We start from the raw sequence: 14527 nt of genomic DNA on the forward strand, positions 1-14527 counted from the left end.
TGACCACTTAATGACTGAGCTCTAGATCAAATGTATGTTTTAAAGGTTTGTTACTGAATTTTTAATATAAGCAATAAAACATACATTCATTGCCATCAAGGATCAGATACAGAACACAAAGCCAGAAAATAGAACACTATTTCCTATTTAAACAGTTTAATATCTCCAGATTCTAACTGTCAACCTCATAAAGAGTGCAGATAGTATTCTAAGGAAGAAGAGAAAGTCTCCGGTAAAATGGAGAGAGTCTAGGGCAGAAAATGAGCGGTCGCCCCAATTCTTCAAAACTGGCTTTTTATGCCCGTTTTAAGCATATCAATTAGCAAAACTGAAGATTCAGCATGGCATGATAATGGTTGGCTCACACTGGGCAAGCCAAATGCAAAATCATAATGGTTAAAACTCACAGCAATAACCCATTTCTCAAGGTAAAAGAAATCTCCTGTTTGCCTCCTCAGCAACTGTACTCTGGGGATGCGAATACAACATAAAACATTCTCAAATGAAAGGCTTATGCAAGTATGTTCCTCTACAAGCCTTCATCGGAATTTCCAGTGGGAGTCCTTCAAAATTGTACATATAAAACACAGTGGAAAGTTTCATTCACAATAGACACTTTCTAGGGACAATTGCCATCTACATCATAGCATTCTCTGCTCTGTGGAAACTGTGGGGAGATAAGATGTGCAGCGCACTACAGATTGGGAGGGGGAATGAGCAAGATGAGCAGAACACCAGAACCTAAACCTATTTTAACAAAATGGTGTCACGCACGAACATATGACATCATTATATACTACATTATTTATTGCACTTCTAAGCAATATAATTAAATTGTTTTAAGTGCAACATCATTAGTTCATCAGTTACAACCATATGCATCATCAAAATGACTAAATATCACCAATAATTATTCACCCGCAATTGCACATTATAAAAACAAATTCTACACATGTGACAGAATCTACAGCCTCTGCACTGAATGTGTGTGAATGTTGGTGAATCAAAGTAATAGTCTACTACCTCCAGGATTATATTTTACACCACCAAGTCAAACCCCGCATCTTTGTCTGTCTCATACATGCCTCTGAGATCAGTGTGTTAGAAATATTTTATTATGTATGCCTTGTTGAGTTCCTTAAGATTGCCCTGCCTGCCTCTCCAGCCTTTCATGATTATTCATCAGGTCTCAGCTGTTGGGCGGTTTGAGATTTACAAAACGATTATTAATTTTTGAACACTTGATTATCAATTTTTGAACGCTTAGAAAAATTGTTTTTTTTTAAAGAAATGTGCATAATCAAAACATGATTTTGTGTCTTTGTATCTTTTGTATTACTGGAGCAATGATTAATCACTACTATAATAAATTATTTAGCACATGACAATAGCATAGTCTCTTATGACATAATGTAATAGTTACAGGGCCAGATTGTCCATTTGTTCCATCGAGCAGTTCCCTGGAAGAGGGAGAATACTGAGTGGCTGGAGTCATTGGATGCTTAGTTTTGAAAGTCTGAAGTCTGGGGCCTCTAGGTCAATGGCAGAAGACCAAATCAGCAAGAGAGAGAAAGGGTGTAGACTAAAAAGAGGCATAAAGGAGCAGGAGCTGCTTTGAACATTTTGACACAGCTACTTTTGGTTACCAGTTCGGGCCTGACATTTGTCATTGCTATCTAATACGAGTGAACACAAAAGCTGTCCACCCACACAGACTATTACAATAATAAACGTCTAACAACTCTAGGCTAACCATGCACAACCAAACATTCAACTGAGATATGGCTCTCAGATTCCCACAAAGTTATTCTGATGAAGAAAGCACTATAACGCTATACTAATGTTGTATGACCTCAGTCCCAAAGATTAACAGATCATCCTGATACACCTTTACACCATCTAAACCATCAACGACATGTTCCATAACTCTTTGAAACACTGCAGCGGCAGATATTAATCCAAACGGCATTCTTACAAATTTGAACGTCCCAAAAGGTGTAACAAATGCCGTCAGATCTTGACAATCAGGATGTAAAGCAATCTGATGGTATGCAGAAGTCAAATCCAAAGACGAGAAATGCTCAGCACCATTCAAGGAACAAAGTAAATCACAAATATTAGGCAATGGATAATGGTCTACAATTACTGCTTTGTTGAGTTCTCTTAAATCCACACACAATCTTGCACTACCATTCGCCTTCCGTGCTACGACGACTGGTGACAACCATTCTGTAGCCTCAACCGTCTGTATGATACCATCCTTCACCAATTTATCCAGTTCCATCTTCATTTCTTGCCTTACAAAGAACGGAACATTTCTAACTTTAGCAACTTTTGGAGTAGCATTAAGTTTTAATTTTATCAAATGGCAATAACTCTTGAGACATCCAATGCTAGTAGCAAAAACCTCTGAGAATTCATGCATCCATCTCACGTTACTTTCCAACACACCAGCCACTGAATCATCTCCTGCCTTTATACCACACACCTTTATGTCAGACACTCGTCTCAGACATACAGGCCGATCCTCATTGGGATCTAAATACACATTAAGGTCACGTTGATGCATCCAACTGATGAGGGAGTCACCCTTCATTGACACATACATTTTCCCTGGAACTATTCTGTCTTTAAACTCTATAGTGCCCCAAAAGTATCCAAGTAAGGGTATAGGAACACCTCCATATCCCCTTGGTTTATTGTCCGGAGCAGATAACTGGACCTTGCCAGACAACTTTTGGTCAAAGAAAGTTTTGGGAATGAGAGTTATTTTGGCACCTGAGTCAAATAACATTTTAACAGAGCTGTTATTCACTTTAACAACTTCCAACGGGCCATTCCCAGAAAAACCTTTAATCTGAAAAATATAGTGCTCATTTTCTATCTTCTCCTCATTGTGTATAACATCTACCTCCTGCACTTCCCTTTGCTTCTTCATCGATCTGCAGCATCGCATGAAGTGTCCCTTCATCCCACAATTTTTTGCATTGGGCTTTCCAAACAGGACATATTTTACTATTGGTAAAATGTCCTTCATTCCCACACCAAAAACACTTTCCTTTCACTTGCTTCATGCTGCTGGTATCAGCCTCAAATGGTTGACGGAAAGGTCTAGAGTTCTTTACTACTTGCACCAGATCTCCTTTCTGATGTCCAAGTCCACTGTCAGTAGACTGTATGTCTTTTTTCAATACTTCTGAACATGCTTTTGAGTGTTAAAAAATTTTCGCCGCAACAATGACCTCCTGTAATGATGGGTTATTTTTGTGCCACATACTCTCCCATGGTTTATCTGATACACATCCTAACATCAACTGATCCCTCAATCTTTCCTCGAGGGAAGCTCCAAAGTTACAGGTAGATGCCAAGCTCCGTAACTCAGTGATGTATTCCTCTATGGATTCTCCTATGCGTTGTTGCCTGCGACCAAAATGAAAACGTTCAAGAATGGTGCTTATCTTTGGCAAGTAGTGCAAGTCTAATTTTTTAATACATATTTCAAATTAATTTAAGCCTGCAGCTTCTTGTTCCGATAGGTCAGGTAGATGCTCAAAGACTTCTTGACCTTCTGATCCTAAACAATGTAACAACAGGGATGTTTTTCTTTCTGCATTCAGTGAAGTTCCACACACCCTTGCATAGTGTGTAAACACATTTTTCCATTTGATCCAAGGGATCGGTGGGTTTCCAGGAGTTGTTAAAAAGAAAGAAGGTGCTGGAACGTTCTGCATTTTTTTTTTTTATATATATATTTTTATCTTATATACTTTATAGTTTAGTTTTATAGTTTTATTGCTTTTTTAGAATTGTTTATTGCTTTAAAATCTCCATTGAACTGCTTAAAAACTCATATATAACTCTTCCGTCTCGGCTCCGTCAGTCCGTTGCCATGGAGATGGTCACAAAGCTTCCCGTCGTCAAGGGAAACCACGCACTGTGCCGCAAGGTGCGCACGCGTTCTCGTGGAATGACGCGCGCAGCACAGTAACTCGGAGACCGAGGAGCGGTCGCGAGGTGAAGCGCTCGCGGAAATGGTTGGGCCGCGCGCAGGACAGAAACCCAGAACCGAAGTGTGGTCACGGGGAGGAGCGCTCGCGATGGCTGATCGCTAATCCCCAAGGTAAGCCACAAGGGTAAAAGCAAGAGATCGCGCAGGCTGACCAGGTCCAAAGAGAGTTCTGGTGGACTCCGATTTCTTGCCTTCACGGATCCTGTGGTTCCTGTCTGTCGCATCTTGTCTGCTCCAGGCGTTGGGGTTTATCCTAACCAAAAGCCTTTGACTCGTCAATGAGTTCGAACTCGTCGCCAAATTGTGTCCGGTAACAAGAGGCAGGACTAGCGATGGTTTCTTCACGATATTTATTTCTCAAGTTAGAGAGCAAGGATAAAAACCCCAGCCACCGCTTGAGCCTTCAACTGCCAACTGAAGGCCCTCAGCATTCTATCATTCTAATCCCCAGAGTTCCAGAACTAGACTGGCAGACAAACACCACGCTGTCCACCCACACAGACTATTACAAACATAAACGTCTAACAACTCTAGGCTAACCATACACAACCAAACATTCAACTGAGATATGGCTCTCAGATTCCCCAAAAGTTATTCTGATGAAGAAAGCAATATAACGCTATATTAATGGGTCATACACATCCTTATGACATGGCGTAACCCTATTTCATAATTAAGCATGAACATTTGAGTTACAGCCTTTTCCGTGGCACGTTCACAATTAAAATCTCACTGGGTCTCCATGAGATAAAGGCAGCAAACATGATTTTGACATCTGTGCTGTTGGTCATAGACACTGGAAGTAGAGGAGCTAGGGATGCTGCAGCACCCACAAAATAAATATGCTGAGTTAGGAAGGTGAGATCTAGTATGGGTAGGCAGTTGAAACAAATTCGGAGTGCAGTAAATCGGTGGCCTATTTTTTCTACTTCAAATTTGTTTCAACTGCCTACCCTTAGTATATTTCATCTGATTACTTGATGTGGGTGAAAGAGGTTCTGCCCCCCTCGGGGTACTGACTGTTGTCAATTTTAAATGAAGCCATTATAACGTTCGGAAGTACCAGTCCTCACCCCTCGTTGCTGCTTTGGAGTTCAGAAGAGATTGAGCAATAACGATGCCTTTACATTGTCTTACTATCTTGTCACATTTGGTGCTGTGCATTTAAAGGCACATGTCAAACTTCAGGCTATTTTCTGACAATAATCTACTTGTCATTTTAACACGAGATTGGTGTTTCCTTTTTTTTGTTTCAGTGCGAAGGATTTTGTAGCGTGAAATATCTGACAAGTGTAGAGGGAGTGTGGAAGGAAAGACTATAGAGTGTCAGTTTTTTTTCTAACACACAACATGTGAACACATTTATATGAACAGTATATATATTTCATAATAATATATCGGCAGTTAGTAAGGCACAAGTGACCAACATTGTTTCCATCACACTTCAGAACTACAAGCCAAGATTTTAATAAGATCAAAATAAATCAAGACACTTTATTTTGGGATGTGCAAATGGCTGAAACCTGATTTCCACACATTATCATTTGTTGGCTTCATATCTTTATCAGTAAAGCTGCATGTCGGTGCAGATTTTGTGGTCATTTCAATGAGGAATGTGCTGTTTGTAAATGGCGGTGCTCTACACCACAAAGCTTTAGTAATACATTTGTGACCCTGTGCTCCAAAATGCACAACCGGCTACATATCACCCCCTTACCACACTCCTTCTGAAAGGGCATGATTCTTTTGCTGCAGGTGTTCTTTGTGGGATGCTTGGATTTTTCACAGTCCATATGACTTCAGCGATGTAACACTGGTGGCAGCACCCACACTCTGAAAATTGTCCCAGCACCTCTTTTTGTGGTGCACACCTCTCCTGGTTATGCGCAGTGGAAGGAAAAGGCAAGCATTGACCTTTGAAGATTATTGTGAGTTAATCCCTTTCACAAGGCTGGCCGAGGTCACATTACCTATCCTATTCCACAGTGCTCTCATGTACCCGTTAGCGTTCATCATGTTGCACTTTAGCTCTGCGCAGCCCGTGGTGTTTGGAATTTCATCCCTCTTACTGCAGCCATTTCTAGTTTCCCTGGCCCTAAATACCTAGCAGGATTAAGGCTCAAGCAGTTGATAGCTGCCGCCTGCTTGTCGTTTGTTACTTACAGTCCTGAGCGGAAATCTGTTTTAAAAGTATGTAAGTACCCTCTCCGACCTTCCTTACTCTACAGAATCTTTTGAACCAATACTCAGTTCTCAAGGGATGCAGTATTTCCTTGTGGCTTTGCTTCACGATAACCAAATTCCATGCAGTTCCATTGATATCTTTCGCAACAGAAAATTATTTAGTTAATGCTCATTAGTGCTGTATTTGCAAAAAAAGAATGCAAAGTCCAGCGTTTTTCCTTGGAGCCCCCCTACCCATGCCGTTGAACGCTTGGGCTATCGAATTCCAAGGAGCCCACCATACACTTCTGTCATGCTATCTTTCTCTTGCAAATTCTTTTCATCCCTGCGTTCTGCAATTGTTTTTTTGTGTGTTTCTCTTCCTCCGCCTGTCACCAATTTCTGCTTTGTGTTTCATGCTCTGGGTGATGATAGAAAAAAGTCTTGGTCCCTAATAGGAGTGCTGGTGCCCACCACTTCCAACCACCGATACAAGTTAAGCACTGATTCTAGATCCATGCCCATGTATTTTGTGCCTCTGAAGTAAAAAAAATATTTAAGACACTACTTTTACACTGGTAACAAAAGTCTTTTGCTCTATGGTATTACGACGCAGTGGTTTAATTGTAGCAGTATGCACCAACAGCATGTTGCACTTTTACTGCTGCCGGCAGACAGCATTAGTCAGGCTGTACTTGAATTATTATCCAACTAGAAATATTTTGAGAAAGCAACAGAAGCTTTGTGATTATTTTTACAGATCATGTTAGGCTCTTTTCGGGACAAATGGGTGTTTTGGGTCACATGACGTGCTAGGTGATTGTAGGACTTAGGAGGGGGGAGTATGTTGTGTGATTATCTATACAAAGATTTGTAGGTGTCCATGTCCAGGCATCCGCTGGAAAAGTGATACATTGAATAATGTCCTTTTTGGATCTGTTTAGCCTGGATACTGGTATTCAAGGAGAAATGTCCGGAATGACTCCGGAACCACAACAACGTTGTTAATGCAAGCTGAACCGCGCTTGCGTTAACAACAACTTCCTTTTTCTCTGCCTTACCCACGCATGTGCTGAACAAAGCCCATGCCTGGATAAGGCAGAGAAAAGGAGAGTTGGCATCGGGAGAGGATGCGGACAGGTAAGTGGGGCTGGGGTTAGCTTTAGGGCAGTTTTGTTTTTAGGGCAGGAGTGGGGAAGTGCGGTGTAATTTTGTTTTTAGTTGCTGGGGTAATTTTGTATTTAGGGTGGGTTTCTATGGGTGGGGTTTGAGCTAATTTTGTTTTTAAGGGCGAAGAGGGGGTTTGGGGTAATTTTGTATTTAGGGTGGATTTCTAGGGGTGGGGGTAATTTTGTTTTTGGAGTTGGGGGGTCGGGGTAATTTTGTATTTAGGGCGAGATTTTAGGAGCGGGGTGGGGGTTGGGGTAATTTTGTATTTAGGGCGGGTGGGGTGTCCGGGTGGTTTTATTTTTGGGGGTGGAGGTCGGTTGTTTTTAGGGTGGGGGTTGGGGTAGGTTTTAGGGCTGTGGGTGGGGGGTATTGGGGTAGTTTTTAGGGGAGGGTAGGGGGTCAGGGTAGTTTAATTTTGTGAGTGGGGTCGGGGCTGTTTTATTTTTAGAGCAGTGGGGGTGTCATGGTAGCTTTATTTTTAGTGCGGGGTTGGGGGGACGAGGTACATTTTGTTTACGGGTGGGCTAGTTTTGTTTTTTGGGGTGGGGTCAGTTTTTAGGGCAGGTGAGAGGTTGGGTAGGTTTTAGGGCTCAGAGTGGGTGTGGGTATCGGGGTAGTTTTTAGGGGCGGGTGGGGGGGTCAGGGTAGTTGTGTTTGTAGCGTGGGTGGGGGGGGTGGCATTCGAAAACCAGACATGCCGTTCCACACATGCCTTTACTGGGCATGCCTTTACAACGAAAAATCGTCGTAAAGGCATGCGTGGTAAAGGCATTCGTGGAAACAACACAGTCACTGTTCAGTGGTTGGCGCATGCGCTGTTCCATCATACATCCGTATTCAAGTCCTCTGTTTGCTGTTCAATGCTTTCTGTTTTTGTAGTTGAGCCAAAATCTTTTAAATATTTAGCTTAGGTTTTCAACCTCACCCACTTTCCATTAAGTTTCAAATGATTCTAAATAGCGACCTACCGCTTCTTTTGTGTTCCTCGATTGTCTGAATTGTTCTAGATATACATTCCAGTGCTTCTTCTGTTGGCCTGAACTATACACAGCAGTTTCAATAAAAGCTTTCCTTTTTCACAGGGAGTCATTTTTTACATGATTTATCTAATGTGTTGAAGCAGTATCCAAAATCTAATTTTCTAATGGGGAACATGTCAAAAAATATTTCATGGCTACATTTGAAATCATGGGGTTCATTGTCATAACGAGAACCCCAAACCACTGTACACAGCTTTACTATTGCAATTTTTCAATTCCGTTTTTACTAATGGATGGTAAATAAAAACATAAAAGTTCCAATTTCCAGTCAGTGCCCAGTTAATTGCTCCTTTTAGAGAGGTTTCAACATCTCCCCCCTTCCACAGTCATAACGTGCTCTCTAACAAAGCAAAGGATGATGTATTTTCTGCACCCTTAACTTCATAATTGTTTTCTCATTTTTTCCAAATAACCAAAGTGCAGTATTTCCATCACTGTTTTCATTAAACACTTACGTGTTCAGAAAAACATGTTTGTTTAAGCCAACTATCCCGAAATAATGGTGAAACACAAAATGTATATATTGAACTATAATAACATCTTTAGGCTCTGATGAAACTTAAAATCCACTAACTCTTCAGCCTCATGGTTTGTAATGTCCCCAAGACCTTTCAATAATAATATAGGACCAAAATACTATTACACAATTACCCATTATGCATGTGTCTTTGTCTCTCACGCTGTTTCTCATACATATAGATAGTTATGGTAGGGTCAAAGTTTACATTGTAAAAGCATTTTTTATTTTCCTAATAACATTGGCACTTCAGACAAATCTTTGAGAGTAATTTCAATAAAAAATGTCATCCGATTTGTGTTTGGAATTGCAGAATTCATGCAGCTCCATCAAAGGATTGGCCCAAAACAATTTTAAGAGTTAAAATGACATTTCCCAAATTAATTATTTGCTTCTTGATACAGCAAAAAAATCTGAAAGGCATTACAGCAAACTTGGTAGAGTGTGTATGTGTTTTTGTGCGTTTATATATTTATATTCACTGAAGAAAACAAAAGTTATAGGTACGTTTCAGTTAGGCTCAGATTTCATTCGTACAAAACAATACAAATTCAGCAGTTATAGTTACCTGAGCTAACTATAACTTACACCCCCCCAATGCACTTCTCATGACCTCACATATTCCATCACTCATGACAGTCAGTGACATCAGTGATGACATCTCAAATGACATCATCCAGTGAGTGTAAGTGTTTTGAAAACATTTCTGATAATGAAATATAAATGATAAGCGACTTCATAAGTCAAATTACTATTCTTTCTGTACTACTGATGAGTGATACTATTTCCAACATATTTCATCTGAGTGTCTGAATCTGTGTGTGAGTGGTTGTGTGGGTGGATCTCAAGCCCATCACTTTCATTTGTTCCTGGCCCTGCGTTTCAAAAATCCTTTGATTTTGTTGCTATATGCTTTACAGTTGTCCCGTCTTGAGGCTGTTATGTTACACCTTACAGACTGATCCTGTGACATGGATTATTGCACGATCGGCCATATACTTTAGTGTGAGCGCACTACTTTTTTCTTTTGTCTGTCCCCCTCACGCGCCATGGCGGCTTTGGCGCTCTGAAGTTTCATTAGTCGAACCATTTTCATTGCCTCACAGTGGGAGTCACAAATAAAAAGACACATAAAAGCATCTAGTAAATTAAAATAAATAAAATATAACTGTGTATTTTCCAAACACTAAATGGCTATTAAGTTCAAGTTTGCAAAAACAAATCCAATCTTAACCAATCAGCACGCAACTACCATCAGTTGCTAGGTAGGTTATGCTAATGTCGGCAATTTGACTGTCTCAGCAGCTACCATTGTGACTGCATATGTGCAGTGCCTGCGGGGCGAGCCGGTGGTGTGCTGCCTGCACGCCGCCCCTTGGCAGGCAGCCTACGACAAAGACAGAGGAGCTGCTCCCGCTGCAGCCCCCAAGGATAGGGCTCACACACCCCAGCAGCTGCAGACATGGCGGCAGGAAGTAGGCCTCTGCTGAGGAGCACACGCTATGGGCAGGTGAGCATGGCACTGTATGCGCCGGGAACTTGTGTGGGCCACGGGCACTGGGCTGTGCCTGGACTAATTTAGTCACATGAAGAGTTCTTTCTTTTTTTTGTGTGCCCTTTGTTACCCCCCCAGTGCTTTTTTATTAAAGGGTTCCAAGTACAAGTCGGAAAAGGAAACTACAGTGTGAGATAATTATGCGCAGGCATTTATGTGAAAGGCCATGACATGCTGTATCATTCTGGTAGGGTCATTGTATAATTTTCGGCCATTTAGCAGCCACATGCATTATGGAGGTGGTAGTCTTGGCTCAGTTCACATGTTCTTAAGTATAAGAAACCGTGGTCTGGGTAAACACTCTCTGGCACAGTGTCTGGTAACAACAAACTGAGGAAGCCTATTCTGACACAATATTGTGCAGTCTCTGCCCGGTTGTGGCAGCACCGTATGCTTCAATTGTGTGCATTAACCTTTGCCCTCTGTGACGGGTGCAGGGGTCTCAGCTGCTCTGCCCTACTGTGTGGAAGCGGCAGAGGGTACGTAACTACCCCCCCCCCCAACTCTGCTGCAACACAGCTTGGCCTGACAGAAGAATGCATGGAGTGAGGCGGAGCAGTATGGATTTTCTTGGCGCACGCCTCGTGTATCTATCAGTTATGGTGACTCCGTTAGTTTTAATCGCTCCAGTGGAGAATTGTTGTTTCCTAATAAAATATAATTTAAAAGAACTCTAGGGCTGACAGCTGCAACAAGAGTCGTGTGGATTTGAAATGTAGATCCAAGCTTGCCATTCCCACGGGTTTTCTTTGCTCTCTAAACCTGCACGCATGTGCTGCTCTCTTTTCACTCCTATTCACCTACTTAACAAACACAAATTATCTATAGACCCCAGACCTCACCACAGAATTCCACACTACACAATTCTGCAACAAACAAACCCAAAACAACAAATCTCTAACTCGGTCTTCCACCAACCCTATCTATCATCTCTCCCCCACACGACTTGCCCCTCTTATCTCTCCCTCACACTGCCACTACCCCCTCTCATGTCACAATTCCACTATCCCAAAAAAAAGGGGGCATGGTAGGGACACCATGACCACCCCCCCCCCCTTTCCCCCCACCCAAGAGCAAAAAAGCATTTTAAAAATGTTCGGCAGGCGTTACAATGGATCCGCCGAAAATTAAAGAAAGGAAAAAAATGAAAAAGTGCGGGCTCCCTTGCTTGTTTTCATGAGGCCCCCCCGGATGATGGATGAGAAATAAGGATGATGTATGATGGATGAGAAGTAGGGACGATGGATGAGAAGTAGGGATGATGGATGAATAGTAGGGATGGGAAGCAGGGATGTTAAGTAGGGATGATGTATGGTGGATGAGAAGTAGGCATGATGGGTGAGAAGTAGGCATGATGGGTGAGAAGTAGGCATGATGGGTGAGAAGTAGGGATGATGGGTGAGAAGTAGGGATGATGGGTGAGAAGTAGAGATGATGGGTGAGAAGTAGGGATGATGGGTGAGAAGTAGGGATGGATGGATAAGAAGTAGGGATGATATATGATGGATGAGAAGTAGGGAGGATGTATGATGGATGAGAAGTAGGCATGATGTATGATGGATGAGAAGTAGGCATGATGTATGATGGATGAGAAGTAGGCATGATGGAAGAGAAGTAGGGATGATGTGTGATGGATGAGAAGTAGAGATGATGGGTGATGGATGAGAAGTAGAGATGATGGGTGATGGATGAGAAGTAGAGATGATGGGTGAGAAGAGGAGATGATGGATGAGAAGTAGGGATGGATGGATAAGAAGTAGGGATGATATATGATGGATGAGAAGTAGGGAGGATGTATGATGGATGAGAAGTAGGGATGATGTATGATGGATGAGAAGTAGGAATGATGGATGAGAAGCAGGGATGAAAAGTAGGGATGACGAGTGAGGAATGAGGATGTCCTAAAATGGATGCTGTAGTGCTGAGGGAGTAGCTTCATAAGATTCATTTATATGCCTTCTGGTTGTGTTTTCTGCAGTGGCATCTGGTTTTCTCCATTAAAAGCTGAAGTGCTTTGTAATTTCTTATGCTGTGTGAATCAAGGCTGTATGTTTATCGCCACCACACATTAAAGGGGAAATAGTCTTTTCTGCAAACATAGAATGTTAGTTATTATTAATTTGTCCGATTTCTCAAGCAAAAATCTGTACCTTTGCTGTTCCTCTGTCACTTTCTGTTTCAGTTCATAGCATAGAGGGCATCTCGTACGAAAACATATTACAAAAACCGTTCTAACAGTGTATTGAATAGCATACATTATTATATTTTCTTTTACAAAATGTGCATGTTTCTTTTAAAAAGTAGACATTTCTAATTGTCTGGTACATCTAGGATCGCACAATAGAGGTCACCCTGTTTATGTGGGGAGGTGGGGCAGAAAATCCTTATGTGGATTTGGAAATTTTCTCCAACTATGGAGCTTTTTAGAAATCTTTCAAAATGTGTCAGTGATCAATTGGACAACCTCCTTGAGAGCACCTGTTGCACCCCCAACCCATCACACACAATTGTCTCAGTTGCTGATCCTCTTAACACCCTACTGCTGCCAGATCTAACACACAAGGAATGCAGTGAGAGCCCTCCATGGTGCGGTTGCTGACAGAAATTGCAATCAGCTTCGGCTAACTTAGAATAAAGCGGAGGGCTTTCAACCAAAAATCGATGGCGACCTCTACCAAAAACAAAGTTGGTACTCACATAGACTTATCCTTCACTGCCAACAAACTCCCATTTCTATTGTTGGAGGGTGGGCATACGCAAAATTATTCCCGCAGTATAGCTATTATGGGCAAGCAGGACAATGGTCTTGTAAATATGTTTGCACCTTCTTCTGGAACTAGAGTAGGAAAAGCATACATCTTTTGTACCATGCCACCTCATACTTCTTACTACAGTTACTTTATAGCTGACCATCATGTTATGGTCTTGACTATGATGGTCATGGATCTCATGGACTTAACATCCTGGTCACGTTAAGTCTGTTAGTTCCAGAAGTTTCTCAAGAGATAACATTTGTAAGTTGTTTGCTACAGCTCTATTCGACTTCAGAGCATTGTTTGAGACTCATTCCTAGTAGGAAGTGTTCATCTTCTGCCCACACAGCCATCCATAAACTAAATACATAGCTAGCTTCACAAATAATATCTACTGTAAGAATACAAACTTTGGGTAAAACTGGAGAGGTGTCTCTCCTACACGCTGCATATTACAGCTGTAGTCCAGAGCTTCTAGTTATATCTTTAGATGCTTATGTGAATTGTTTGAAATTTAGTTTTCTCCAACAGATTAATGGAACTTCAGAACAAGTTAGGCTGATTACCTTAGTCACCCCAATATGTTTTATTGAATTAATTGCATAGTATGTATTACATTGAATCTTTTATTAAACTCCTTCAGATCAGCTGTACTTTATTTATTGCAGTAGTTTCCATTTTTACAGAGGGTTAAGTTTATGATCTTGAGCATTGTTGTCTTATCAGGATCCTCCTTCATGGATGAAAATGGGCATCTTAAGCCTCTGTCATAAGCCGATGATCTTTTGAAGAACACTTACTAAAATGTCCAAGTATTATCAAGGTTCAGATGCAAAGCAGCTCATTGTCCTGTTTGAGTGATAAACTCTGAATCACTAAGCCTTCATTAGCCAGGCAATGTTAAGGATATCTGAGAAAACTGTTATTTATTTACACTATTCTATAAACATGTAGTTTGCAAAGAGACGTCTCACACCAACATGGTTTAATTGGATGAATGCCCCTCTCTGTGAGTACTAAAATGGCATACCTAGCATTTGTTTTATATTAAACTACTGTGTCTCATCAAATGTGGAGATGCAATGTCCTTCCAATTGACTTTCACCTTTGTTAACTACTTCAGGTCATCAAGAATGTACAAACATCCTGGAAGTCTGCTCCAACGAGTAGCGTGTGAGCTACTGGTAGCTCTCCAGCTCCCTGTAAGTAGCTCCTCTGTGTGCAGGCCTGCCTACTAAATCAGAAGCTTCTGCTTGGATGAATATATATGAATACACCAATACTGAGAGTGTATATTCAAGACTTGTTTATTTTCAGACA

General features: G+C 41.4%; 1 protein-coding gene across 2 annotated transcripts in view; it reads left to right on the top strand.

Moving 5' to 3' along the window:
- The window catches only part of TTC39B (tetratricopeptide repeat domain 39B), a 486814-nt gene that overhangs the window by 96010 nt on the left and 376277 nt on the right, over positions 1–14527 (top strand). Inside the window, exon 2 of one of the 2 annotated variants that reach the window (XM_069238785.1) lies at positions 14331–14409. The exons of the other annotated variant lie outside the window; for it this stretch is intronic. Coding sequence (XP_069094886.1) covers positions 14331–14409 — 79 coding nt within the window. The remainder of the gene's footprint in view (positions 1–14330; positions 14410–14527) is intronic. 2 annotated transcript variants of the gene reach the window in all.

Source organism: Pleurodeles waltl, chromosome 1_2 (assembly GCF_031143425.1).
Source record: "Pleurodeles waltl isolate 20211129_DDA chromosome 1_2, aPleWal1.hap1.20221129, whole genome shotgun sequence".
Taxonomy (NCBI): Eukaryota; Metazoa; Chordata; class Amphibia; order Caudata; family Salamandridae; genus Pleurodeles; species Pleurodeles waltl.